The 26,758-nt window shown below is 53.7% G+C and overlaps 2 protein-coding genes across 2 annotated transcripts in view; one reads left to right on the top strand and one right to left on the bottom strand.

Annotated features, from left to right (window-relative positions):
* Positions 1–893, top strand: part of Sec22a (SEC22 homolog A, vesicle trafficking protein) — a 74,606-nt gene extending 73,713 nt beyond the window's left edge. The window contains exon 7 of the mRNA XM_010618044.3: positions 613–893. Within this exon, the coding sequence (XP_010616346.1) occupies positions 613–678 (66 nt within the window). The 3' untranslated portion in view covers positions 679–893. The remainder of the gene's footprint in view (positions 1–612) is intronic.
* LOC104857952 (adenylate cyclase type 5) overlaps positions 1–26,758 on the bottom strand; it is a 132,798-nt gene that overhangs the window by 4,459 nt on the left and 101,581 nt on the right. The window contains exons 8-19 of the mRNA XM_010618013.3: positions 26,330–26,470; positions 24,379–24,401; positions 23,277–23,421; positions 22,165–22,262; positions 19,459–19,546; positions 11,926–12,042; positions 11,384–11,548; positions 8,792–8,967; positions 6,553–6,582; positions 5,552–5,684; positions 2,629–2,892; positions 1,729–1,933 (exon numbers count right to left, since the gene is read on the bottom strand). Coding sequence (XP_010616315.1) covers positions 1,729–1,933; positions 2,629–2,892; positions 5,552–5,684; positions 6,553–6,582; positions 8,792–8,967; positions 11,384–11,548; positions 11,926–12,042; positions 19,459–19,546; positions 22,165–22,262; positions 23,277–23,421; positions 24,379–24,401; positions 26,330–26,470 — 1,585 coding nt within the window. The remainder of the gene's footprint in view (positions 1–1,728; positions 1,934–2,628; positions 2,893–5,551; positions 5,685–6,552; positions 6,583–8,791; positions 8,968–11,383; positions 11,549–11,925; positions 12,043–19,458; positions 19,547–22,164; positions 22,263–23,276; positions 23,422–24,378; positions 24,402–26,329; positions 26,471–26,758) is intronic.

A 26,758-nucleotide genomic window follows, 5' to 3' on the forward strand; every position in this document is an offset into this window, starting at 1 on the left:
ACCTCACTGGCCACACGGTGCTCTGGATGGCTCTGGCCATTTCGAGGACACACTGCCAAGAAGCCGTCCCTGAGTCTGTAGGAATAGACCTCACTCGCTGCAAGACTGCTTTGCTACCTCTCGGTAGAGTCTGCACTCAGCCCCTAGTCCTGCCCAATAAAGGAGCTGAGGCAGTTTACAAAAGTATGCAACAGGAGAAAATACAAATGGCTGAGGGTGGATAAAGCAAATGAGGAACCAGGAGTGAAGTTAACACAAAACCACAGGCTGCACACGGGTCACAGCAGACCCACAGCTGGTTCTGCCCAGGCTTTCCAGCAGCCACTGCAATGTGGAAACCCGGTCAGGTCCACGAGCAGTGTACCCGGAAAGCAGCATGAGTGGCTCCTTTAGGGACAGCCCAGTTTCCTCACAGGCCAGAACAACACGCCTCCCCCAGGACCTTAATAATCAGTACTGGTTTTAGTAACCCCATATTTCAACTTAATGTGCTAATTCTGAGAACTGAGATTCCGGTATTTTTTGGTGAGTTACTGTTACTTTTTTCAAATTTGAAATCTCAAGTTGGTAATGCATGAGAATTCTGAATTGAACAAAGATCTGCTCTTTCAGAAAGCATTTTCTACCTCCACAAACCGCAAGACAGAAGGACAACACCTGACCAAGTTCCTACTGTAAAAGGAGGCTGCTCTGTCAGGCTGTACGCCAGGTCAGACACACCCTAAGGACCAATCCCAGAGCAGCTTGACTTTACAGACAACACAGATGCACAATTTGGAAATCATCTATGAGCGGGGTGAGGCTGAGGATGTAAATGTACATGGGTTTTTACTGTACAGTTCTTTTAACGCTTCTTCAGAGATGAGGCTTGTCCATATAGAAAGTTGGGGTAATAAAAATTAAATGTGAAAAAAGAAAAAGATCTGTTTCTGATTTAAATATTTTTCTGAAAAAGTAGACTAAGGCCCTATTTGAAGTCAGTCCAGGGCCTCTGCTTAGAACCCCTACCTCCTCCTCAGCAGCAGCAGCACATGCGCACACACACACACAGGGCAGGGCACTGCTGAAGACAGAGTGTAGGAATGACACAAGTGTGTGGCTCAGCCCACACCTTCGCCACTTCCAGGTTCCGGAAGAGCAGGAAAGTTTTTATAGCAGCTGGATTTCATCATCACCTGCAACTCAACAATAACCTGCTAACTTGTTTTGGTTTATAATATTGTTCTTTTTAAAAAGTTAAAAAAAATGGGCCGAGGATTTAGCTCAGTGGTGCCACTGCCTGCCTTGCAAGTACAAGGTCCCAAGTACCTTGGGACTCGATCCCTCATACCAAAAAAAAAAGTTGAACTATAAGCCTCGTGTGGTGGTGCACACCCGGAATCCCTGCACTCTGGGAGGCTGAGGCAGGAGGACTTCAGGTTTGAGCCCACCCTAGGCAAATTCAGTGAGACCTAGTCTCAAAATAAAAAAGAAAAAGGGCTGGGAGTGTGGCTTAGTACAAAGGCCCTGGGTTTAATCCATGATACTGCTAAAAACTGAAAACGAGTGTCCTGTCCACAACAGTGGAGGCACCACTGCCTGGGCGGCTTTAGCTGCAAGGTCAGGTTCCCAGTGCCCAGGACGGGGAGGTACACTGTTACACCATCCTCTGCTGCCTCCTCGCCTCCTGCCGCTGGACTCTGACAGGGATGTGGGGTGGTGGGGAGCCCGGCCTGCCCTTGCACTCACCAATCTTCATCTGGAAGTTGTTGAAGGAGTGCTCGTTGATGTACTTCATCTGGTCCATCAGCTTCATGGCAAAGTCAGCCAGGGCTTTGATGTGGGTCTTGCCCACCTTGTCGTAGGTGGAGTCGTTGAGGCCTGAGGCAGCCATGTAGGTGCTGCCAATAGTCTTGATCTTCTCCAGCTGCCTGAACCTATCCTCGCTGATGATCTGGATGAGAGGCCAGACCTGGTCACCCTCAAGTTTGGGGCACTGAGGTCCCCAGGGAGGGGACAGAGGAGACCCAGGGAAGCACAGCAGCATGGCCCTGTCCCCACCTCACATGGTGGAGGCAGAGACTCAGTGTGCGAGTACAGTGACCGTGGCTGACCTGCCCACCCAACCAGGGCCACTCCTCACAGCTTCCCTACCCCAACCCAGGGAAACCCCCAAGTTTGTAGGCAAGACACTCCCCCTATCTGGCACCCCTGCAAGAAGCATCCCTAGAACCGTCCTGTGTCCAGTCCCTGCCCAGGGCTGCTGGGACTGTGCCTCTTAATCCCTTCACAGGGTTCCTGCCTACTGCCTGTACACCCTGGGGCACAGGGTGTGACAACCGGGTCCTCTGTGCCCAGGGTCCCAGGGAACATGGCCTTCCTCTGACTCTCCTAAAGCCTGGCACAGACACTGGGCCCTCCTGGGTGCTGGGTCCTGACAGTTGAGTTCGAAAACTGAAACCCCAACTGTGGCTCTTACAGCCAGTGACCTTACATGAGACACTCAAGGCTGTGGGCCTCAGTTTACTCATCTAATGTGTACAAGGTGCCTGGGACACAGCTAGACTCTGGCCATCAGGGCTCCTGTCACTGATTCTCACACCCAGTGGAGGGAGAGGGCAGTGGGACCCAGGGGACCCCCAGAAGCACCTCATCAAAGTCGGCGATGATCTCATTAAGCAGCCGCAGGCACTCAACACCCTCGTTGTTGGCCTCCAGCTCCACATAGAACTCAGAGAAGTTGGCAATGGAGGCAAACATGACAGCCACACACTCGCAAGACTGGTAGTACAGCTCATCGTTGCGCCGCTCACGAGCCAGGAAGTGGGCAGCCACATCCTTAGGCAAGATGTTATGCAGCAGCCGCCGGTTGTAGGCCTGCAGCTCTTCCATCTCCTCCTTCTCCTCTGTGGCCTAGGAATACAGGACCTGGTTAGAGCAGGGCCGAGCAATGGCCCTACTCGGAAAAGGAAGGGAGTATGTGCCCAACAAGTGCCCAGCTGGCCCTGCTCCTCTCTCTGCTTCCAAGCGTTCTCTATAGAGCATTACTTCAGCTATCAGAAAAGAAGACATTGCTAGGCATCCAATGCTTCCTGCTGCCTCTTGGAAAGTGATGCACTTGAGGAGGGTCTGATCCCAGAAGAGGGAAGTGGGGTAGACAAAGGTCTTGAGGGGAGGCTGGAGGCATCAGTCCATGATTACTGAACTGTAAGGGAAACACATGACCCAAACCCACACCACCTTCAGGCTACCCAAGGGGCCCACCTTTCCTCACCTTTTGATTTCCTCTTAATATCAGGAAACAATCAGAAAAAGCAGGGCTGCTTTAACTGACTGACCCCACAAGGGAACATGGCCCAGAGCCTGCCCACCTCTGGTTCCCGTGAGGCAGACTTGCTCCAGAGCCAGTGGGGCCAGGAGGCACAAGTGCCATACCAGGTACCAACGACACTCTCTAGCTGGGAGTGGCTGTGAGGGTGAAGCAGGCATCTTTCTGGCCTGCTTGGCCTTTCCTGCTATTCAGCTGCAACCAGACCCCCCAGCAGGACCAGCTGGTTTCTCAGAACTCAGGTCCCCACTGTGCACAGTGACTGTCCATGGGAAAGCAAGTGGCACAGCTTCCCAAGGCTACAGGACTAGGGCCCATCTCAGAGGGGGAACCCGGGGCAGAAGATCATGCTCCTATGGAGCTCATGCTGTCAAGGGGGCTCTATGAAGAAATCCCTGGTTCCTGGGCTGGAGCCAGAAAGCATCAGATAAGCATGAGACATCTTGTACTAGAAAGACAAGCACTCAATGATGGAGCCGTGTCCAAAGACACTGAAGCCGGCTCAGAGAAAGGCACAAGAGCCAAACCCGGGGCAATCAGCACTAAAATGAGTGGCAAGAGTCGCCGGTTATGACCCACGGGATTCAGTCTAAGCTGATGCAGACAAGTGAATGGACAAGCAAATCACTGGGGTTGGGAGAGAGCTGGCCCCCTGCCAAGCACAGCAGGAGGAGCATCATGAGCTGGCTGTCCTGTGGGGCAGAGACAGGCTGGAGCCAGCCAGGATGCCAAGGCTGGAGGTCAGAACCAAAAAGGGAGAAAAGGAGCAACTTGAGCAGGTAGTCAAGGCTGGCTCCACCAGGAGTGAGAGGGGTCAGTGTGGTGGAGTTGCCCGGTGTGACACCATCTCCCAGGCCTTGCCCCGGGACATGGGGCCTGCGTCTGGGTGGGTTCTGAAGGACATGAGGAAAGACTGCGGAGAAAAGGCAAGTAAATGCAGAGCACTCCTGGAGAGGCTCCTGGGTCAGAACCTGGCTACTGCATTCGGCTGCAGGGGATGGGACGTGCTCGTTTTTGGAAGGTGGACACCGGAGTGTTCGGGGGTCGGGCATCACAGAATATAGGTAGCAGGGGAAGCAAAGCTGAAAAGTGGAGAAGGGACTGTATGCTGTTCTTGTAACTTTAAAAATACATTTTTAAAACTTACCAAAAGTAAAAAGATGAAAATTGGGGAGGTGAGCTAGGTAACTGGGGAAGGAGGTCAGGGAAAAAGAATCAGCTGTGCCTGGGGCTAGGCCAAGAACACAAATGCCCCTCAGTGCAGGCTGGGTAGAGAACGAGGCATCTGAGAGACTGAGTGACCACGTTTGCCATAGGGTCAGGAATGGTCTGGACCTAGTGTGGGGTGTCAGACCATGGGGACAAGAGAAAATCTCATTCCTGTCACCAACACAGCCCTTCTTGCTGCAGAGAGACCCAGAGCTGTGGCTGTTTCAGTCTGGCAGGGTCAATGCAGGCTAAACGCTGGGAGGCACTTGCTCTCCAGGAAGACAGACAGGCACCACCCACTCTCTTGGGGTCATGGGGCCCTCACTACCTTGCTCGGGAGGACCAGCCCTTGTGGCAGCTTGTTTGTCCCCACCTAACAGACCCCAGAGAAGGGCCAGGCATCCATCTTCACGTGGCCTGCCCCGGCCCCATGGATTTTCATTCCTTGGGGTGGAGGAAGTCCAAGAAAGCTGGTCTGGAGCTAAGGCCAGGCCAGGAGAGGGAAGGCCAGGCAATGCTCAAGCCTTGCCCAGTGAGCTAGAGTCAAAGGTCTGAGGCAGCCCACACAGCAGGCAGCACTCTGCTGTCTCCTGGCCCCCCTGAGGTGGCCCAGCAGGTGACAAGGCCCACCCCATCCTTGCTGCCCACCAGGCTTCCTGCTGAGACTATGGACTCATCCTTGGTCCTTCCTGGTGGAGTCATCACACCCGGCCTGCATAGAAACCCCGGATGGCAGCTGCCCACACGGACCCCGACTCCCCTCACCTCCTGCCACTCTCCTCCAGCACTTGGACACTCTGCCATCTCCACACAAAGCAGCTTCTAGGGGTCCCGGCCCACGGCACTCTTGGGTAGAGCTCAGACAGATTTGCGGAGGGCAGAGTACACCTCCTGGGCACTGGCCGGGCACTCTGTAAGCGCCAGGGTGTTGCCTCTTGGACCCAGAAAGCAGAGAGCAGCAGCTCACTGGAACCCAGGAATTGGAAAGCAGGATGCAACGCCTGAGGCCCAGGCCAGCCCACACTATGCACCCACCTGCAGTTTCCAGAGGAAGTCGAGGCGGGCAGTGGATTCCACCTGCTGGGCATGCAGGTACAGGGCCAGCACAAAGACCGAGATGATGATGGGTGTCACCACCTTCAGCGCCACCTTGGTCGCATGCTCAGGGCTGCAAGTGTAAGGTAGACAGGCCTGAGGCCGCCGTGGTTCCTGAAGCAGTCTCTGAGGACCTCATCTTTTGCTTCTCCCACCGCTGCAACCCATCCTCCTGAAATGTAGTCTGAAGCCTGCGTATTCCAGGAGGCCTTCCAGCAGCCCAGCAGCTGGTGCTACTCTCCCTGTGCCCCACACCCATCACTTGGCCCTTGTATATCCCAGGTCTTCATAGCAGGCGGGCCTAGGAATAGGAGCACAGGAACCGGGCAGCCCACACTGACCCTGCCTCGGAGTAGCATTGGGCAAGTCTCTTGACCTCTCTGGGGTTTTTCTTTTCCTTTTTTTGTTTTTGCCAGAACTGGGAATTGAACTCAGAGCCTGCCCATTGAGCTGTATCCAGCTCTTTTTATTTTGGGACAGTCTCACTGATCACTAAGTTGCCAAGGCAAGACTTTTGATCCTCCTGCCTCAGCCTTCCAGAGTGCTAGGATTACAGGCAGGCACCACCATGCCTGGCTCCTTTCTGTTCTTAAGTTTCCTCATCCATAAATGGGATAAGGGCACCATATTTCAAGGTGGAGGGACAGCAGGCACCAGCTCCTTCTGTCAGGGACTTCCCATGGGCTCCTTGGGAAGAAATTGAAGCTAGGGCTTTAGGGTGAATCCTGAGGAAAGACCTTAGCCTGCTGACCTACTCAGAGCCTCCAGGTCACCTTGGGATGAAGGATATCCACACCAGCAGGGCCATGTCCAGGACCGGAAGTCCTCCGGCTCCTCCTCACACACCCTGCCACAGGCCCTGCTCACTGGGGACAGCGAATTCTTCTGCCCGCCAGGCCAAGGGCAGGAAGGGGCTCTACCCAAGCAGCAGCATCACTCACCACTGGGAGGTCCCATTGTTGCTGAAGTCTCTGTGGACAGAAGTTGGGGACACTGCTCAGGAGGCTCTCCTGTGGAAAGCAGCTGCCCAGCCCACCCCTGTCCCAGTCCATCCCCAAGTGCCACCTTGTTGTCCTCATTACTGCTGATCCTTTGCCCCCAGCTGCCCCAGCACCCCTTGGCACCCCAGGGAATTTCATTAGGGAAGCCGGTGGGAAGCCCAGCCCAACCAGCATCAGGCCACTGTGACTACAAAGCACCCAGTGCTTTGCCTGGGACCCTGCCTGCACCTGTCCCCACCTGGACAGACACCTGTCCATCTGTCACCCAGTCAGCCCTGTGCTACTGTCCAGAGGGAGCAGAGGGGAGCCCTACACCTGCACTGTCCCGAGTGGCAGCTGCCGGCCACATGTAGCTACTGAGCCCTGAATGTGGCGAGTGGGCTGGGGGTATCACTCTGCAGCAGAGCATATGCCTAACCGGCTTGAGACCTAGGGTTCCCATCCCCGGCACCCCCCAAAGAAATCGGAGAGAAAACATGATATAAACATATACCAAGTTATGAGTAGTGTGGAAAAAAGAGAACGTATTTTGTTAATAATTTCAAATTATTGTTTTAAATTATTATTGTAAATAATATAACAAAATAATTGTAGCTGGGCATGGTGGCACACACCTGTAATCCCAGCACTCAGGAGGCTGAGGCAGGAGGATCGCTGTGAGCTCGAGACCAGCCTGGACTACATAGTGAGTTCCAGGTCAGTCTCAACTACGTAGTGAGACCCTGTCTCAAAACAACAAAAAAAACAAAGTAATTGTTCACATGTTAAAAATAATCATATTTTAGATATACTGGCTACAACAACAGTGCTATTAAAATTAATTGCACTATTGCCTTTTTGGGGAGGGTACCAGGAATCGAACTCAGGACCTTGTACTGGCAAGGCAGGTGGCGGCACCACTGAGCTAAATCCCAGCCCTTTTTAATCCAGCTACCTGAAAATCTGAGATTTCCTTGTGGCTTTATCTACTGACACAGAAATGGCCTCTATTCTCCAGAAGAAGAGAGGCTGGGCTGAGAGAGGAGCAGGAAAGAGGAAGAGGCCAAGATCCTAGATCTGTGGGTAACAAGGGTCCAGACCTCCTCTCCCTGCTCCTCCTCCTCCATCCAGCTCTGCAGCCCCCACTGTTCCCACCAGCCCAGGGACCCTTCTTGGTGTCACAGTGTCTTCCTGTCATCTGCCCACAGCCCCACGCAGCCACTGGAAGTTCCTGCTTGAGTCCAATTTAGATTCTCCGCCGCAGCCCACTCCCCTCACAAGGAGCAGTCTCCTGGCTCATCCGTTCCTGTCCATCTCAGGGCCTGCACCACGGGCCTGGATAAGGGGTGCTGACCACGTGCGTTCTGAGCAAATGGGGGGGTGCAAACACGTGTGCTCGTTTTGCACTTCTGTCATGTGCGAGCACACACGCGTGTGTATGCACGTGTGTGTTTGTGTGCGTGTGTAGGAGAGGCGGTGGAGGAAAAAGTTCCTCAGAGCAGGCACCTTATATACATTTGCTACTATGGGTATTATTCCCAGTTTTTAGGAAAAAATATTGAGGTTCAGGAGACTAACCAAATGCCTGAAGTGAGGCAGGAACTGACCACTAAACTCTGACATCTATCGGCAAGCAGGACTGACTGTGGGGCCGACAACCTGGGGCACAGCACTCACACTCCCCACCTCCAGGGGATAGGACGCGACCTCTGCCATCACAACCAGGAGCTCTGAGGGGGCACAGACTACCCAACCACATATGGCGAGCCTGCCGGTGGCCACAAGGACAAGGGCCAGTGCCTGGGTCCAGATAGGACACCGCCCTGAAGCAACAAAGGTGTCCCTCTGCTCCCACAGACCTTGCTGCTGGCTCCGGTGAAACACAAGCGCTCTGGGCTTCACCGCCACAGGCAGCTGGCATTAAAGGAAAACAGCCCAGCAGAGGCTGTGCCTGACAAGGGGGAAATGACTCACAGGCCTAAGGTCAGCGGTGAGTGAGGAGCAAACCAGAAGCCGAAAAGTTGCCCCAGGATGGGGGAGAGAGCAGGGCCACACAGCAAGAGCCTGGGGCATTTTGCCTGGTTGCCAGGGCTGGGGAGGAGTTTGACATCCTCCCCACAGGCCAGAACCCAGTCTCCTGCTCCTCCTGCCTCCTGCGATGCCCTCGACCCAGCTGGGGTGTGAAGAAGGTGCCACCTACATGGCGTTGGAGGTGACCAGCAGGTCAGCGTTGTCAAAGAGAGTGACACCCGGCACCTCAATGACCAGCACGTAGATGAGCTCGATGGCCAGCATGAGCACCAGCTTCCCGATGCAGCTGATCTGCAGGAACACGGAGCAGGCCAGAAGGCTGAGCAGCACGCTGTAGGTGAAGTACTGCAGGGAGAGGGCAGGCGTCAGCCCCACCCAACCCGCCTCTCCCCAGCCTGAGGGACCTCGGTGAAGGTGGCTCAGTAGGTTTCTGCTGAGGGACACTGTTATCAGGCATGAAGCGGCCAAGAGCCCGGTTAGGAACCCGGGGACTGGTTCCAGTCTGAAGTGGGCCTACAACTCGGGCTGGCGGAGTTCATCCCTGCTCCCCCTGCACTGGCCACATGCCTTGGACCATTTCCTTGGCCCCACCAGTCCCTTCCCTTGGGCTCTTGTGCTCATCACATGAGATGGAATCTCTGGCAATGTGCTTAACACCCTCATAACCTGATTTGCAATTCTGAAACCCACAGCTCTAAAAACTTGAGTGCTCTCACAGTTCAGGCAGCGGCACCTGAACTGACCTGCTTTGGTGACAGACCTGTCCTAGCTGATGTGACGCTAACAGCTGTCTTTATCTAGTCTTTATCTGACTGTCCACAGCGTAGCTACAGAAATGTTAGTGTTTTGCAATGAGCTTCGGCCCCAGCCTCTCCTGGAGGTGCAAGGCTACCTTTTAAAATCTGAAAACTCTGCAGTCTAAACTACATTGGCAAATTGGAGGAGGAACAAGGGAGGAGGATAGAGAAGGGAAGGAAGGGAAAAGAAAGAATGGAGGGAAAAATGGAAACAAAGCTTTTTGTAAAAGGGGAGGGGAATGGGGAAAAAAGAAGTATTAAGATATGTACAGGTACAAATTCCCTATAATGAATGGGATCATTATGTGGCAAATACACACTAAGAAAAATAAATAACTTTAAAAAATGACATTGGCCCTGAAAGGCTTTGGGCAGGACTGAAGCCTTGTACTGTCTACCTTGGGAAGCTTCCTGTTTCCTTCTTAGACAAGTGAGAGGCTGAATCAGCTAAGCCCTGGAAATGGGACCTGCCATGGTCCCCTGGAGTTACTCCTAGACATGTCACCACCTCTTATTCTATTCTTTCTTTGAAATTTAGAGCCTTGGTTTCTGAGTCCAGGCTTCCAGACTACTTCTACACTGCCTCTGCCTTGGGTGAGCAAGTAGGGGGTAGCCCCAGGTTGGGTCTCCCCAGATCTTCAGGAGTCAAGTGATAGACTTGAGGGTGTCCTGGGCCTCAAGTCACCACCAAGACCTGGGGCAGAGGAAGGGGCGGGGTGGGGCACCCTGATGATTCAGCCCCAAGGGCCCAGCCTGGGGGAGGAGCAGAGGACCCCACTTCAGGCCCTAGGCCTGGGCAGGGGGGCGCCGAGGCTTAATGCTGGGGTCACCTAAGGCCTGAGTCAGCCCATGTGGGGTGGGGAAGACTGAGCTCTGTAGCCCTCAGAGCCCAGGGCAGAGGGCGGGAACTGGGTAGGTGGGGAAGGCTCAGGCTGGGCCCAACCACCTCACCCAAGTAGCAAGGGGACAACCCCACTGCCCTCTTCCCTCAGGTCCAGCTTCCATGGGGCGCCCATCCCCTGAGGGGTTGACATGCAATCAAACAGGATCTGCTCTGAGGAAGCAGAAGCCAGAAGTGAGAGGGGCAGAGGTGGAAACAGAGGCTGCTCCCTAGGTGGCCAGGTACTCAACCCACAGAGAGGGAGAGCCAGCACCCTGCTCCTCACCAGGCTTCCCTGGCGGTCCTGCTCCCTCCTGCAGGGGAGGGAGGCTGTGTGTTCTGAGACAGTGCAGGGGCACCTAGAAGAGGGCAGAAACAACCCCCAGAACAGGACAACATGGCCTTCAGCTTTGGGGGTTCACATGAGCCCCTACAGGGAGCTGGGGCATGGGAGCAGCCCCCACTTGGAGCTGTCGCAGGCTGGATGCCCTGCCCTGCAGGGTGCTCCCAGCTGCGAAGGCACACCACGCTCTCAGTAAGGGTTCTCCTCAGATGCCTGCGGGTATAAAATGTCTTTTTTGAGGTGGTGAAAGTGCTCTGAAGAGGATGTCTGTGCAAACCTGTGAACTCACTAAAACTGTGTTGTACACTTTGAACAAGAAGTTTACAGTAGTCATGGCCTGGGACTGGCTTCCCTTTGCTCCTTCAGGCTTGCTGACCCTAACAGGTGGGGTTTGTGGGGGGCTCTCCTGAGCAGGGTCGGGTCTGTTGCAGACAGAGGGTCCTAAACATTTTGCTCTCAGGGTAGAAGCATGAACTTGAGCCAGATGACTTGAATGAGGGCTCTGGCTCTGCAGCTCACTGGCTTTGGGACCTTGTGCAAGTGACTTAGTCTCTGTCCATCGGGTTCTTCATCTCTACGCATGGTTGGAGCAGTACACATGTCACAGGGCTCTCATGAGACTCTGCTGAGCTCTGTCTTAACAAGAGCCACGTCAGTGTCAGGGGCTGTGACACTGAGGCTGCGTGGTGGGTGTTGGCACTGACAAAGGTGCCAGGAAGAGTGGGGAAAGGCAGGACATACCTCGGGGAAATTGCAGTTGGGCCAGAGGCTGCCACAGAAGCCCTGCTCGTCGCCCAGGCTGTAGTTGAAGGCCGACTCTGCCACATGGCACGCGTTGACCTGGCTGGCACTGACATTGTGCTCCTCCGCCAGGCAGCCCACCAGGTCCTTGGCATTGCAGGTGAACTGGGACAGGCAAGAGGGCAGCAAGACTGGGTCAGCCCAGGGGCCAGGCTGGGGCATCAGGTGCCCGTCCGTCCCCGTTTCAGGTAGAGCCACACGGACCGGGGACAAAGGAGGAGCCTGGCAGAGGCTGCAGACCCAGCATGGTTTGCCAGTGCCCTGACTGGAGGGGCTGTGTCCCGTGTGCCCTCCTGGGACAGGAGGCCTGTTAGGCCTGCCTCAGGGACACCCCAGTCCTCTTTGGAGCTTTCTGGCCTGGAGAGTTGGGAGCCCGCATCAGATCAGATACCCTGAGGTGAGGCACACACAGCAGTTTCCAGGGAATCCTCCTCTACCCGCCACCTGCGGGGCACAGAGGTACTGGGAGCAGAGTCACCTACCATGTTGACAAAAGATGACAAGAACACCAAGGTAATGGTGAACACCCCGACCAGAGTGCTGTTCATCTTGGACCGCACGATCTTCCTGGAGAGGGTCTGCAGGGGGCTGGGGAAGAGCTGGGGGAGAGATGACCGCATCTGCTGAGGCTACACAGTGTCCCCAGCATCACCCATTGGGCCTCTCTAAACCCTTCCAGGCCCACAAGGCTCCAGGCCCATAGCAGCCTGACTGCGGCCAGCCAGGAGGGGTGCTCTGTGCCCCCAGGGTGAGGGACAGGGAAGAGGCTGGCTGAGTCCATTCACACACTGCGTGAGTCCGGAGCCTGGCGTACTGTCAGGGAGAGCAGTTGGGCAGCTGGGGAGCCATGGAGGTTCCTGGGGAGGATCAGAGGCTTCCTGGAAGGAGGGGACCTGGGAAGGACTAGTGTCTGGAGGGAGAGACTATGTTTGTAAAGGAGCAGAGCAGCAGCAGGAGGAAGTGAGGCCTGGATACAGGCACTGTGCAAAGCTCTAGGGCTACAGTTTCCCTTGCCTAGCCCTGCTCCGTGCTCTTCACCCGTGTGTCCTCTCGAAGACCGGCTGTGGTTTGGGTAATTTAACACCCACTTCCTAAGGGCCACTTCCACCACCCAATCTATACAACTGGCCTTGTACCTAGGTCCTCCTCATCTCCCATGCAGTGCAGGCTAACAAAGAGGAGGGACAGAGAATCAAGCAGGGCACATGGGCCCCTCCACCCCACCTGCCCTGCCCTTGTGCAGAGTCCTGTGTGCTGCACACTTCCCAGTGTCCCAGAGGATGGTGGAGAAGGCATGGGAGCAGGAGACAGGAAGCCTGTGTTCTAGGCTTGCCTCTTCCTATGTGCCTGGGAGCAGGCCATATCTGCTCTGAAGGTTCTCATCTGTAGGAGCACCCTTCGCTTTCATGGTCAGTGAAACCGGCAAAGGCCTCTTCCAGTCATGGGCCCCAGGCCGCCCTGCATAATCTTGCTAAGTGTCACAGACCACAAGGCCTACCCTCCCCTGATGCTGAGTTTCTGCAGTTGGGTCACAGAGACCACAAAGTAGGTCAAGGGACCGCAGCCTGGCCTCATGGCTGCTCACTCCTGCGGGGAGGGGACTAGCTGTGCACTACGGTGTTTGCTGTCAGCTCAAGAAGTTCCTGGGCCACAAGCCAACACTACTACCCCACAGCATCCACGAAGACCATCATGCTGTCCCCATGGGACTTTGGAGGGTATTATGGCTTCGACCTGACAGGCCTTCCTCAAGCTTTCTGTGTTCAGAAGCGGGGCCACATCGGAAGAGGGGGTTGCTGGAAGGGCATATACTTGTCCCTGCCTCCTCCCTTCTCTCTCTACTTCCAGGTCGCCACGGGCTGAGCAGCTTTCCTCCTCCACATGCTTTCACCGTGCCATGCCATTTCTGCCCTGGAGCCAGATGGCCACAGACTGAACCCCTAAAACCATGAGCCAAAATAAAGTTGTGGGTGTCAGGTATTTTGTTCCAGTGACAGGAAAGTGACTAATACAAGGGCAAAGAGAACCAATACAAGTACGTTGGTGCCCATGCTGCTGGCTGAGTGCCCTGAGTAATAAATGTTGTCATTATTCAGTGTGTGGGGTACTTGGGATCGAGTATTGAGTGACCTTCCAGTCCTTTTTGAATTATTTATTTTCATTTTGAGATAGGGTCTCATTAACTTACTAAGCTGCTCAGGATGGGCTCAAACTCATAATCCTCTTTCTTCAGCCACCCAGGGTACAGAGATTACAGGCCTGCACTACTGTATCTGGCTTTTAAGTTTTTGTCTCTGATCCAGGAGTCTCAGGTCTTCTGCCAGCATCTATGAAATGTAACAAGCTAACTCTTTAGACTGTCAGTAGAATAAAATCAAATTTCAGACCCTTCCCAGTTTCTGACAGCAAGGATAGGTCCTGCTCACCCTTGGTTTTTCGGTGTGTGTAGAGAAGCAGTATATAACTTCCCCACCTCAGAATCCTCCCTACCTTTCTATCACAGCCACTTCCTATGCAGCAGAGGGAGAGAGGGGACTACAGGCAAGGATGGGCCACAGGAAGGGCTGCAACCCCGGCAGAGGCCTGGCAGCCAGACAAGGTTATAAAAGAAGACCTTAGCCCCCAGTGTAGCAGTTCCCTCTGGGGTGATAAAGGAGGCACTCTCACTGAGCCCTCTTCTATGGCAGAAAGAAAGATAGCTATGAGATTTGTAGAGCCTAAACGGGCTAAAATCCCGCCTAAGAGATAGAAATAAACTGAATAGCCTGAGTCCAGAAATGAACACTTACACTGAAGACCATTTGATTTTGATAAGGCTGCCAAGACAATCAACAAAGAAGTTTTCAATAAATGTGGCCAGGACAAATGGATATCCACTTGCAAAAGAGTGGAGTTGGGTCTCAGATCAGAGACCTAGATGCCAGTTTTAAAACTACAAAGCCTTTAAAAGAAGACATATAAGCAGAACTCTATGACCTTGGAGTAGGCCATGATTTCTTAGAGTTGTCATCAGAAGCACAGGCAAAAATGAGAAAAATAAATTGGACTTCATCAAAATTTTAAAATTTTTGTGCAATAAATAGGACTATGAAGAACAGGAAGAAGTAATGATGATATGGAGAAGATGAAACCCTTGTGCACTGCTGCTAGGAGTGTGAAACAGTGGCTCCTGTGGAAGAGTCCTATCTATCTATCTATCTATCTATCTATTTATTTATTTATTTATTGGTACCTGGAATGGAACTTGGGTCCCTGTGCTTGCAAAGCAGGTGCCGGAACCACTGAGCTAGCTCCCCGGCTGAAACAGAGTTTTTATATAAAATAGATGTTGACAAGATCCAGCAAGTCTACTTCTGAGTATATATCCAAAATAACCGAAAGCAGGGACTTGTACGGGTATCTGCATACCCGATTTCACAGCAGCGTTATTCCTAATAACCTGAAAGCAGGACTACTCAGATATCTATCAGTTGAGAAAGGGATCAACGAAACACGACACAGCCACGTGATGGGGAATCACTGAGTCCCAAAGGAAGGGAGCGATGCAGCACGCCACAGTGTGGACAGACCTTGAAGCTACCTGGCAAAGAGAAAGAGCCAGCCCCAAAGCCCACACACGGTAGGCTTCCACTTAGAGGGACATCGAGAACATGGGAGTCTTAGGCAGAAAGCAGATTCGTGGTTGTCAGGGGCCGCTAATGAACCTGGAGGTTTCTTCTGGGGGACAATGCTCTGGAATTGGATGGTGGCAATAGTTATACAATTTTGTGAATACATGAAACGCTAGCAAATTACAAGTTCAGCCTCGTACTAGTTGTGTGATCCTGGGACATTATTAACTTCTCTTAGTTTCAGTTTCCTTATTAGTAAATAGGGAATATCTATCTCCTTGAGTGGCTATGAAGACTCAGTGAAATGGTTCATTTAAAGGTGCTTTGTAAGCTGCTGAATGCAATTAAAAAGTTCATTAATATTTCTCTATTTCTTCCGTGGCACTGGTGACTAAACTCAGGGCCTCCACTGTGTCTGGCCCTAATATCTGCATTTTAAAAAGCTATGCCGCCAATACAAATGCAAGTCCTTGTTTCCCATGCAGGGAATCTTGTGTTCCCTAGATGGAGAAAGTGTCTGGGCAGGAGCTGAGGACCTCACTCAGAAATAATGTGGAATGGCAGATGGTTTACCACCTTTGGCTGTTTAAATTTACCATGCCATCCCCTCCTCCCCCTGTTGCTCTAACTTCGGTTTTAGTTCTCAGCCCCCCACCTACCGACTGAAGGACTTCCTTCATGTTTATAACCACCAAGGTGATGGCTGCCCTACGTGAAGGTTAGTCTCTCAATCAAAGGAGGCTGGGAAAGTGACCTACACAGGCTTCCTGGTGAATGCGGGGCCACCTAGTTGCCGGGAGAAGAATACAGGCTAAGAAATGGACGTTAGATGGTGCTCTAGCACCTGATGCTGGGCTGGGTCATTTTTGTGCCTTGGCTTGCCTTAGTATCTTTCAAAGGCTTCCCCTTGCCTTCTAAACCCCGAATTAGGAGTCCCAGAGGAGATTGGACATCCTGCCCTGGAACTGGTTTACAGAGCTCTCAACTCCTGTAGTCACGAAGTTCATCTGTGTGCCCAAATCCCAACCCTGCTGACCCCAGTCTGGATCTGAAAACTCACTCCTGGGGCAGTCTCCTTACAGGGCTCACCACAGCTGCAGTCAGACCCTAGACCGCACTGTTCAGCAGTCACTTAATGTCTGCTCACAATCAGAGCTTAGAAAAAGAATCAAGTTTTTAAAAAAAGTTCTGAAGTAGTACATTCCTGAATGGTTAATTCAGATGCATTCACCTTCACACATGGGAGTGGGTTCATAATTAATAAGCCACGATGAGGTAAGGGACAGTTCAGATCCTGGCTTCTCTGTATGTCTCCAGGCAACAAGTTGGTCTCTCTGGCTCCTGTCTGGGAGACAGGACCAGGGGACTTCAAGGATGAAAGATGGTGATGAAGTTGGATGACAAAAGCATTTAAGAAAACTCCTTTGACAAGGAGTTAACAAAAGCAGTAGCTCCTATTTCAGGAGGAAAAAATAAAAATATAAAAACCTCAGAAGCCAAATGAGGCAGGCAAAAGGACTATGCAGCACTATTCTTATCACCTAGGCTTTCAGAAGTCAACTGGACATATTAACAAAGCCAGGGTCCTGAAGGATAAAAGTCACGGGCTCTGAAGTTTAGAACCGCCTGAGTTTAACCTTTTGTGTGCGCATGTGCGTGCGCGCGTGCGCGCGCGCGCGCGTGTGTGTGTGTGTGTGTGTGTGTGTGTGTGTGTGTGTGTGGTGCTGGGGATTGAATCCAGGCTCCCACACATGCCAGGCAAGTGCTCTACTACTAAGGTACATTCTCAGACACGTGGGCCTAAATTCCTTCCTACCTCAGGCCCTAGGGAAAGCTGCCTTGCCTCTCTGAGTGCCAGTTTCCTCATCCGCACAGTGGCTCTAGTAAGTCACCCTAGACTCGAGGCTCAGGACACAGCTCTAAGTGGCTTATATGGGATCTGCACTCAGAACTAACTCCAAAGATAAGGAGGAGCCTGTGACATCTCCCAGACAAAGGGTTCCAAGCTGGTTAAGACTTGCACGGCAACAGCATATTCTTTCCCTAAGAAATACCACTTGCCCCTGAGTATCCTAGGAAAGGCAAGTGTGATAATCAAGATTGCAGGTACCATGCCAGGCAGGCGCAAAGGAGGCGAGGAATGCTGGCTGGGCAGTGAGGCCTTCATCTAGAAACTGCACAGGAACCTGGCAGAGAGGTGGACAGGAGAGTCAACAAAGTGGACCTGGCTATATTCAGATGTGGGAAGAGGGGAGGAAGCACTTCCGGTGACTGCACAGAACAGGGTAGGCTCTGGTCACTAGTCCTAGTGGCACAGTCAGTAGCACAGACCAAAAGCGATCAGGAGGTAGCCTGGAGGACGAAGGGATTTAAACACACAGGCTGTCTAGCTGCTCACAGCAGCCCCTACAAAGAGGCTGTGCTGTGCAGGAGTGCTGAGAAGCTACAGGCAGAGCAAAAGTCTGGTTCAGTGAAGAAAGGCCACTCGCTTCTGCCCACAGGCAAGGGGCAGGCTTGGTCACTCCCCAGGATGATGGGCAGACAGGGAGGCTGAGGGAGCAGATGTAGGCAAGCTCACTGTCCCTGGAGCTGACCAAGCACAGGCTGGCTTGCCCTCCACAGGGTTAAAATAAGGATTCTAGCTTCAGGTGGATGGCTCAGCTTCTGTTCTGATATTCTCTGAATCTGTGGACTGCACGTGAGGTGAAGAGGATTTAACATGGTTTTCTCCAAGAAAAGTGGTTGCAGGGCCTGGGGAGCACAGATGCCAAGGGAAGGCAGGAGCTGGTGCAGATTCTGCTCACCTCTAAGATGGCACCAGCAAAAGGAAGGACTCAGAGGACAACCTGCTGTCAAGGCAGCCTAGGGACAACAGGGCTCTGAAGGTAGCTGATGCTCTAAGAAGTGAGACCAGACTTGGGGACAAGACAAAGACCTAGGCAACGAATTACCCTCCCCAAGAAACCTAGGTGTGCATGTAAACTGCATGGAGCTAGGTCAGGAAAGGGTTCTGGGGGCCCAAGATGGAAAGGGCACTTGAAAAGGAGAAGGGAAAGCCCCATAGAGAGGATGGGGAACTGCTCCCTGGCACAGGGAAGTCCACACTGTGCTCACACATCTGTGAAAAGGTTAAGATATTGAAGGAAGTAAGCCCAGCTGAAGGAAGTGAGCCCAAGCTGTTGGCACAAAGGGAGAAGAAAGGAAACAAGAGAAAGAAACTGCCTGAAAACCATCTGGCTTTGGAAGAGCAGAGCCCACATTGGAGTAGCTGAGGAATCTTCGTACTTCATCAGAACACTGTGGCTTCTCTGCAACAGTGGAAATAAGATGGAAAATTCCAGAGTTCTGGTAAAGGGTAACACTTTCCAAAGGGAAACTGAAAACTGCAGCAGTCAGCCTCATGTCAGCACCTGACGAGGTGAAACAGCAAGCTAGAGTCCATCGACAGGCAAGGAGTGTGGGACAGAGCTCAGTGACAGGCCAGGCCTGCACCCAGAAAGAGGGTGTGTTAATTAATATCCCTGCTGCATTCGTGACCAAGGCAGACTCCCCCTACTCACATCTTAATGTGAAAAAAATTTAACCCACAACATGAAAGAGGAAGAGAAATTACACAGAAAAGGACTTTGTATTACAAACAACTTCCGGTTGGGTTCTGCTTTCCAGAACGTGGTTAATCAGAGGCTGGGCAGGAAGAAGGCAGCAAGGACCAGCTCTGAATGAGTGCTGGGAGGAGAGAGGAGGCTCTGCAGAAGCTGGAGAGCACATTTCTCCTGCAGAGCCAGAGAGCTTTCTGGGGCCAGGCTGACGCTGCTAAGGAACCCTCAGCCCCTGGTGAAGGAACAAGAGAAGGCCTCAGTAAGCAGGGCCAATGGGAACCTGAGTGATTTCTACAGTAGACCACAATGGCCTACAGTCAAGTCCCACCCAAGGACACAGCCCAGACAGGGGACACAGCACACCCAAGAGGTGCTGTGGGAAGAAAACCTAGAACAGAAACCAAACTGCTGGCCCTGAACACGTTCTGCCAACCTGAGCCAACTGTGGGGCGCATTTGAAGTTCTGAACCATCTGGGGATGCACTGCTCATCAGCATGACACCACCCACACCCTTTTCCTGGTCTCAGGAGCCCCTGCAGGACAAATTCCAGGGCACCTGGGAAGCAAAGGTCTCTCCCACACTCCTTCCTTCAGCAAACGCTTCCCAGCTGCTGCTCTGTGCTAAGCTCTGTGCTGGGTGCCTTCCCATCATCCCACCTGACGCTGAGGGCTTGTACAAAAGCAACGAAACAGAAACTTCTTGCAAAGATTCCCAGGGTCAAATGAGGTTGCCAATGCCAGCCAAGAGCTGTGGCCCAGTACTATGCCAAGTGTGCTTTTTGGGCTGGGGGCAGCTGGACTCACCTTCACACAGGAGTAGATCACAGACACAAACACCACCAAGGCCAGCAGCAGGAAACAGGTCAGGTAGAAACTCAGCATGAACATGGAGCTGGGGGAAGAGAGGGGAGGGGAAGCCGCAGTCCCCTGCAGGTCCCTAGGTCTGTCCCCCCGGCTGACTAGGACAGGGCCACGGACAGCCCTGGGAGTGAACCTGAAGCCACTCCATTCCCAAACCCCCTGCTCGACTTTCTCCCTCCCCCCCCCACCCCGGGAGGGGCCTCAAGGGTCCCCTGGGCCCTGCCCAGTCCCAATCCGCTTCTGGCCTTCCTACCCTCCTGTCACCTTGCTGAGAGGAACCATAGCCCACAGGGAGCTGAAAGGAGAAGCAGGTGACCCCTACCAATATTTTGCCCTATTCTCAGCTGTTCACATGAGGGCTTCATTTAGCCCAAAAAAACCCATTTTAAAATCACCTGGTTGTTCCCTCCACATTGTCCCTCAAGCCATAATAACCTCATGGACCGAAAATGGATCTGACAAAGGGCCTTAATGGGTAGCAGTGCATGTGAGCAGCCTACTCGCCACTCTGAGAAACAGGGGTGATATGTACATTTCAGAAGGAGTCCCTGACCTCTGTCCCCTTCCCCCCACCAGGCCCTACTGCAAGTCCTGCTCAGTTTTTGCTCCCTGCTCCCAGCCAGTGCAGTAAGAAAAGTTTGGTCTCCCTGCCCTGCCTTTGGAGGCAGAACCCTCAGACAAAGGAGCTGCAGCAGACTTTCCTCCTGGAACTTCCCCTTGCTCTCCTGGGGTGGGGGCTGGCAAGGGGCAGCACGCCCCACCTGGCCACCAAGGGAGGAGAACAGCCTGGAGATGCCAGGTATTGTTGGTGGCTTCTATGCCAACAGAGCCTGGGGCAGGAGGGGACACCCTGGGAAGACTCAGATGGCATCTTTGTTCCCGATTCCAGAGGCACGTACTTAGCTGCCTTCAACAAATGGAACAAGAGAAAAGAATCCTCTTCAGAGAAAAAGACTTTCAAAGGGGCCTTTAAAGCTTCCTAGAGAGGAACAGCTAGAGAACAACGTCTATCCTTGTGGCAGCCACATGGAGTGGTGGTGGCAAAGGGGCATGGAGCCACCTCAGGCACAGCAGGGAGCTGGGATGGCTGGGCCTCAAGCCAGGCTGCAGAAAAGAAACAGTGGCAGAGGCGGGATTACATCCCAAGTTAAGGGACTGTCTGCCACAACAGGACAAAGCCAGGTTGCTTGTTGATCCCTGAGGCATCCTTTCAATTCAGAAAAATGTGTCAATTAGGATCCACCAGCTCTGCACAGTCTCATGCAGCCAGGATGCAGCCAGTCTGCTTATTACCTGGGCGTCATGACAGTTGAAGCAGACAGGAATCCGAGGGGCATCTTTTCAACAGTACGTGTCATAAACATAAAGGGCATTAAGAGGTAAGGCAGCTGGCACCGCGTGCCTCCTGGCACTAAAGCGCACAGTCCCAGTCTGATCAGATCAGACTTACCCACACTGAAACACTCTACAGGTTAACTGGCCAGAAGCCATCAAAAGACCCGAAAAGCCTGAAGAACTATCAGAGACTGGAGGAGACAAAGGAGATACAACAACTGAATGCAGTGTGGGGTTCCAGACAGTGTAGCTCTCTCAACAAAACAGGCTTTGATCACTGTGCTGCATTAGGGAAGTTTACCCTGGAAACTGGGTAAAAGATACACAGAAACTCTTACTACTTCTGCAACTTCTCAGTATGTCTACAATTATTTTGAAATGAAAAATAGAAGATTTGGGGTCTGAGCATATTTAGGGTTAGGCAAGACTTTCAAGAACCACACACAGCCTGCTCTGAGAAAGCCAAGAGTAGAAGACATTTTGGGCAACAATTCTGGACATTTGAACATGGACTGGGTGTTAAATGATAGCAGGAAAATGATATGAATTTTTTTTTTTTTTGGTATGGAGATCGAACTCAGGACCTAGTGCTTGCAAGGCAGGCAGCAGCACCACTGAGCTAAATCCCCGACTAAATTTTATTGGGTGCACATTGTAATGAAGAAGAGAGATGTCCATTGAGGTTTTTAGGGACAGAATGTCCTTAAAATTTCCCTAAATAATAAAAAAGATAAAACACATATTGCAAAACATTAACCACTACTGTATCTATACTGAATATGCTGCGTACCCGGATGATTTCACAATGAAGAGTAAAGACATCTGCACATACCTATATCTGCATTCGTAAACACACGTGCATGTCCATACACAGGTCAATTATGCTCTCTTCCAGGTGTGACTATTTACTAAACTTCATTTCCAAAAGCCCACTGCTCACTCCGAAGTGGTCTCTGCCACAACACGGCCAGTCCTCGGTAGAGTTCAGCCATGCTTCTTTGTGAAAAGCCTTCAGAATCTGAAATCCGTTCTTTGAAACGCCCACAGCAGCGAAAACCTTTGTCCTTTGAAGACGGATTGATCGGAGAGGCAAAGGCCGCACAGAAACGGTGTGACTCAGTCGGGCAGTGAGGCGCGCACCACAAGCCTCGAGAAGATGAAGCGCTGCACGGGGTTGAGGGACGTCTCCCTGCCCGGCCCCACAGGCCAGACCCCTGGCTTGTCCCGCCAAGGACACCTGCCTCTTCTCCTTCCCTAAATGACCGCCCAGCCCTGCACACAGAGGACAGAGCCCAAGAGGGCTGGGGTACTTACTGGGGCACGATGGTGATCTGGACAAAGCAGATGAACAGGAAGACGAGCGAGGCACAAGCCACATAGGCACCAAAGCGGTCGTCCACCTGCTTAGAGTACTGAATGGAGAAGCCACGGTGAGGGAAAGGGGAGCGAGGGCCTGCTCTAGCGAAGTCAGTCTCGCCCAGAGCAACCCACTCAGCACCGAAGCCCGAGAACCAGAGCAGGCTTCAGATCCCAAGACACCAGTCCAGATCCCTGGAAGGTGGCACATGGGGCAGGTAGCAGAGAGGGGCCTGGACTGGCGTCAAACCAGAAAGTATGCTGTGGTCAGGGCAACTCATAACGACCCCACTGTACCATCAACACCCACCCCAGCATCTTCACGACTCCAGAAGCAGGCACAGGGTTGCGTTATTTCTGCTTCTTGAGATGAGCAGGTGGACACAGAGAGGGCCACCATGTGCTTACTGCCAGCCCCAGCTCCTCCCACACCGCCAAGCCGCCTCTCCTGGGGGTTGGGGCCCATGCGGTCCTCCAGCGCAGGCGCACTTGGTCAGGTCCTCTTACTCCCCTTTAACCATCTGCCCCGCTAACTGGGCCGAGCCCTGCTCCATGCCCACAGGCATCACTGAGCCCACCCGAACCGAGCGCTGGAGAACTGCGACACGGTGCAAGGGCGCCACCAGGGCTGGCGCCAGCTCTGTCACCACTCCTTGGGTGGCCCAGTGCCAATCTCCCACTGTCACAGAGCTTACGCTCCCCACTCACTAGAACTGCAGAAAGAGGGCAGCGACAGATCTTACCTGCCCCTCCCAACTCTAACACCAAGGCGCCGTGTGCCCCAGCAGCAAGGGTAATAGCAGTAACAACAGCCACAGCGATCAGACTTTACTGACACCCTCTGCATGGTGGACACCTTTTCACATCTTACACAAAGGGAGCTCATTTAACCCTCACTCTGCTCCCCAGGTGGGTGTGTTAAATGGCCCTGTTTTCTACACAGGAAACCAAGGGCAGCGAGACCAAGGTTTATCCCTGCTAACCGAGGAAGTCTCCCTAAGACCTCCGTCTCCGGGGCACTGAGGAGAGCAGAGGTGCCTCCCCGTTGCCTGTGCCCCACCCTCGCATACCTTCTTCTCTAAGTCAGGCTCCCGGAAGGTCAGGAGGAACTTGCGGACATGCTCGGACCGCAGCCGGTCGATGCTCCTGGCATCAATGGCCCGGCCCAGGAACTCGTCCACTTCATCCTCAGGGTTCACACTCTCCTGGGCATTCCTGTGGAATGGGGGGCACACATTTAGGGGTGCTGATCACCCAGGACAAGAGGCCTAGCAGCCACCCATCAACCCTGGCCAGGATGGGGAAGTAGGGACTGGGACCGAGCAGATCAGACCAGAAGCCCCCAGCCAGCATCTCTTTTTTCCCCCCTGTGGTCCTGCGGATTGCGTCCAGGGCCCTCACTCTAGCTATTTCTTTTTACTTTGAGATAGTGTCACAAGACTACCCAGGCTGGGCTTAAACTTGAGATCTTGCCTCAGCCTCCCCAGAGTGCTGGCATTACCGGTGTGTGCCACCATGCCCAGCTCAAGTCCCTGCTCTTAACCACCACACACATGGAGAAAACAGCCCACATCTCAGGCTGGCATTGTGACTCATTAGACTGTAAGGATACAGTGAAAGACTGCTGGCAGTTTCTTGGTTTCCCCTGCAGGTCAGTGTCTGTCCAGCCGTGCCAGCTTGATCCGGAGGGCAAGATGGAAAGGCAGGGCTCCCACCGCCACACCTGGTCCCCCTTGGGCTTTTGGGGGAAGCAGACTTTGTGTTCCTCAGGTGCTTAACTTGGAAACCCAATTTCCTGGGTGGAACTGGGACCTTGAGTGAAATTTCTGCCAGCCCTGGGACAAGGACAGCAAGGACAAGGAGGAGGGCAGGGTCGTGGTGGGCCCATGCCGACCTGCATGCAAGGCCCACATTCCTGAGGGGGTGTGCATATGTGTGCGTGTGGTGCATGTGGTAGAGACGAGATGGGCAGTGCTGGGTCGGCTGGGGTCCCCGGTGCCCTGGCCAGTCCGGGGCTGCCACTGGCCACCTGTCGCCTTGCTGGGCTCCTTTCACTCTCACTCAGCCTGCCTGTGGCCTGCGTTTGGTGGGGTGTGGAACACTAAGTGGTGAGGCAGATTCAGGGCTCTCCTCCCAGTCTTCAGGGGCAGGAATAAAGGGCACAGTACTCACTTGTCTTTGGGGTCTTCAAAGCCCTGAAAGAGAAGGGGAGAGGGGAGTGTTTGACAGAGAGCCCTGCTGAGCACAGGCTCCCAGAGCAGTGGGCAGCTCCCCACCTCTGCAGGCAGCGAAGGCTGGATGCGCAGGGCCGCAGCTCCTTCTCCCTCTCCAACCCTACGTCCGGCTTAGACGTCATGGGGCCACCACCCGAGGACTGACACCTCTGAGACCAGAGCCAAGCAAACCTCTACTCCTCAGGTGTTGTCACAGCCACAGAAAGCTGACTAATGCAGCTACCTCCATCCTCAGCCTAGACCCCAGCCAGACTGGAGTGGCCCATCAGGGGTCACCATGTCCCTTCTGCCCCAGGCCACTGCGGCAGCTGTCAGGACCCCGTTTTCGTTCTGGGATTAGTGACCCACATGCAGAGGCGCCTTCCCTTCCCAGTTACAGCCCTCGCTGCTGGGCCCTTTCCAGGTCCTCCATCCGACGACCATGATGCACCTGACAAAGCAGTGCTCGGCCCCGATGCTTTCATTCAGATTCCAGGGTGACTTAAGATGCAGTGTGTGCCCAATGTCACTAACAATTAACCTCCTGGGGACTTTAAACAGAGTGCGTGACTTGTGACCTCCAGGGCCCTTGCCTGCTTGCTGGCTGCTCCCTTCTCCTCCCTCTCTTCCCCGCTGCATGTCTCCAGCTCCCCAAACCCTCCCTCTTTCCCTTGCTCCACTCTCTCCTCCTGACCACCCCTGGTGTGGGGATTGGAGTCCACAGATTATTCAAGCACTGGGATGAAAGTGAGGAGCAGCTGTCCTTGAAGCCGAGGACCTTGGGGAGGGGAAGTGGTGGCTGAAGCCGTGGCAGCAATGACCAGGTGTGTGGATGCCCAAGTTCCAAGCCCCAGGGCAAGTCCTGGCCTCTCCCATCTGCTCCCTCCTCATACCGATGTCCCGAGGAGCCTGTCCATCATCCCGTGTCAGCTGCTGCTCACTGGCCAGCAGCGTGAGTGCCTGGGTGCCCAGCCTGCCCCTCCTCTAGGCCACCGGCTGTCATCTGCAGGACTGCCATGGGGTCTGTTTCTCACCCGTTTGCCCCACCTAAGCCTGGTGGGACCCACAGCCACCACACGAAGTCGCCACACATGTTCCCGGCACTGTCCTCCTCAGCCCTCCCCAGCGCAGGTGACTGCCTCTGGGAACACATGCCCTTGAGATGAGCAGGGTGCCCAAGACATTGGTCAAGCTCTCAAAAGAGACACAGTGCTGCCGCGGCCTGGCTTGCTGTCATCCCTTTCTTCCCCCACCACCAGAATCCATGTTTCCATCAGGGTTGCACGAGCCCAGCAGTGTGTTCTGCATTCGCCTGTCCTGGAGTACACAGGGATGGCTGGGGCATCCAGGTGCCTGGAGGTGGAGGTGACAGCCATAGGTGGCCTGTACACTCCCCCCGGAAGCCTAGAGTTGGCAGGAACTGGGGTGTTTCTCGGCACAGAAGGCAAAGGGGGACCACCTGGCACTTGCTAGAAAGCCCCAGGATGGCTTCTGAGCAACAGCACCCAAAGAAGTGTTTTGGTGTCCTGGGAAATACTGGACAGGGATCTGGTAAGCTGGTACCTCCCTCCCCAGCCTCACCAGATGGTGCCCAGAGGCAGCCAGAGGGTCTGGTGAGCCCCACATCTGGTCAGAAGAGCCCACTCCCAGCCTGTGTCTGTAAGCAGCGCTGGGGGGAAGGAGGAAAGGCATTGCCACTCCGTTACCAGGCCAAATTCAGCAAGCCACGAGATGGCAGGCCAGCATCAGGTGCGCTTGCTCCTGCTCCCAAGTGGGATTGACCCCACTTCTGCTTCTTTCCATGGCCCTCCAGCTTCTCTCAGGCAACTTGCGGGGCTCGGCCATCTCTCGCGCCCAGGAAGATCCTGTCCCTTGGACCTGTCGCATCACAGCGTCTGCCAACCACTCACCATCCGCTTCATCTCCTTGGACACCTGGTTGCCGCCTAGGTGGTTGTAGAAGGGGCGCTCGGCCCCCCAGTGGGGCGGGTTGTGCCCAATGGAGTTGGTTCTCTGGCGGTTCATCTTGGCGATCATGGCCTTCTCTTCTTTCTGGAGAGTGACACAGACACATCAGCCTGCAGGCAGGGCCGAGGAAGAGCCCAGGAAGGGAGCTGCTCCCATCCCCCTGGCCAGGGAGGGGTTAAGGCCTTTGCCTCTGCACAGCCCTGGAGTGAGGGTCTGCCAAAAACCTTACACTCTCACAAGCCAGTAGCCCTGGCTGGACCGAGGGAGACAGCAGATGATGAGAACACATTTGCTTGGCAAGGCATTCTCACAAGTTCGGTCACAGGAGTGTACCCTGGCAGCTTCAAAGCCGGGATCACCTCTTCCTCCCCA

Source organism: Fukomys damarensis, unplaced genomic scaffold (genome assembly GCF_012274545.1).
Source record: "Fukomys damarensis isolate Sample0158 unplaced genomic scaffold, DMR_v1.0_HiC HiC_scaffold_24, whole genome shotgun sequence".
NCBI classification, from domain to species: domain Eukaryota; kingdom Metazoa; phylum Chordata; class Mammalia; order Rodentia; family Bathyergidae; genus Fukomys; species Fukomys damarensis.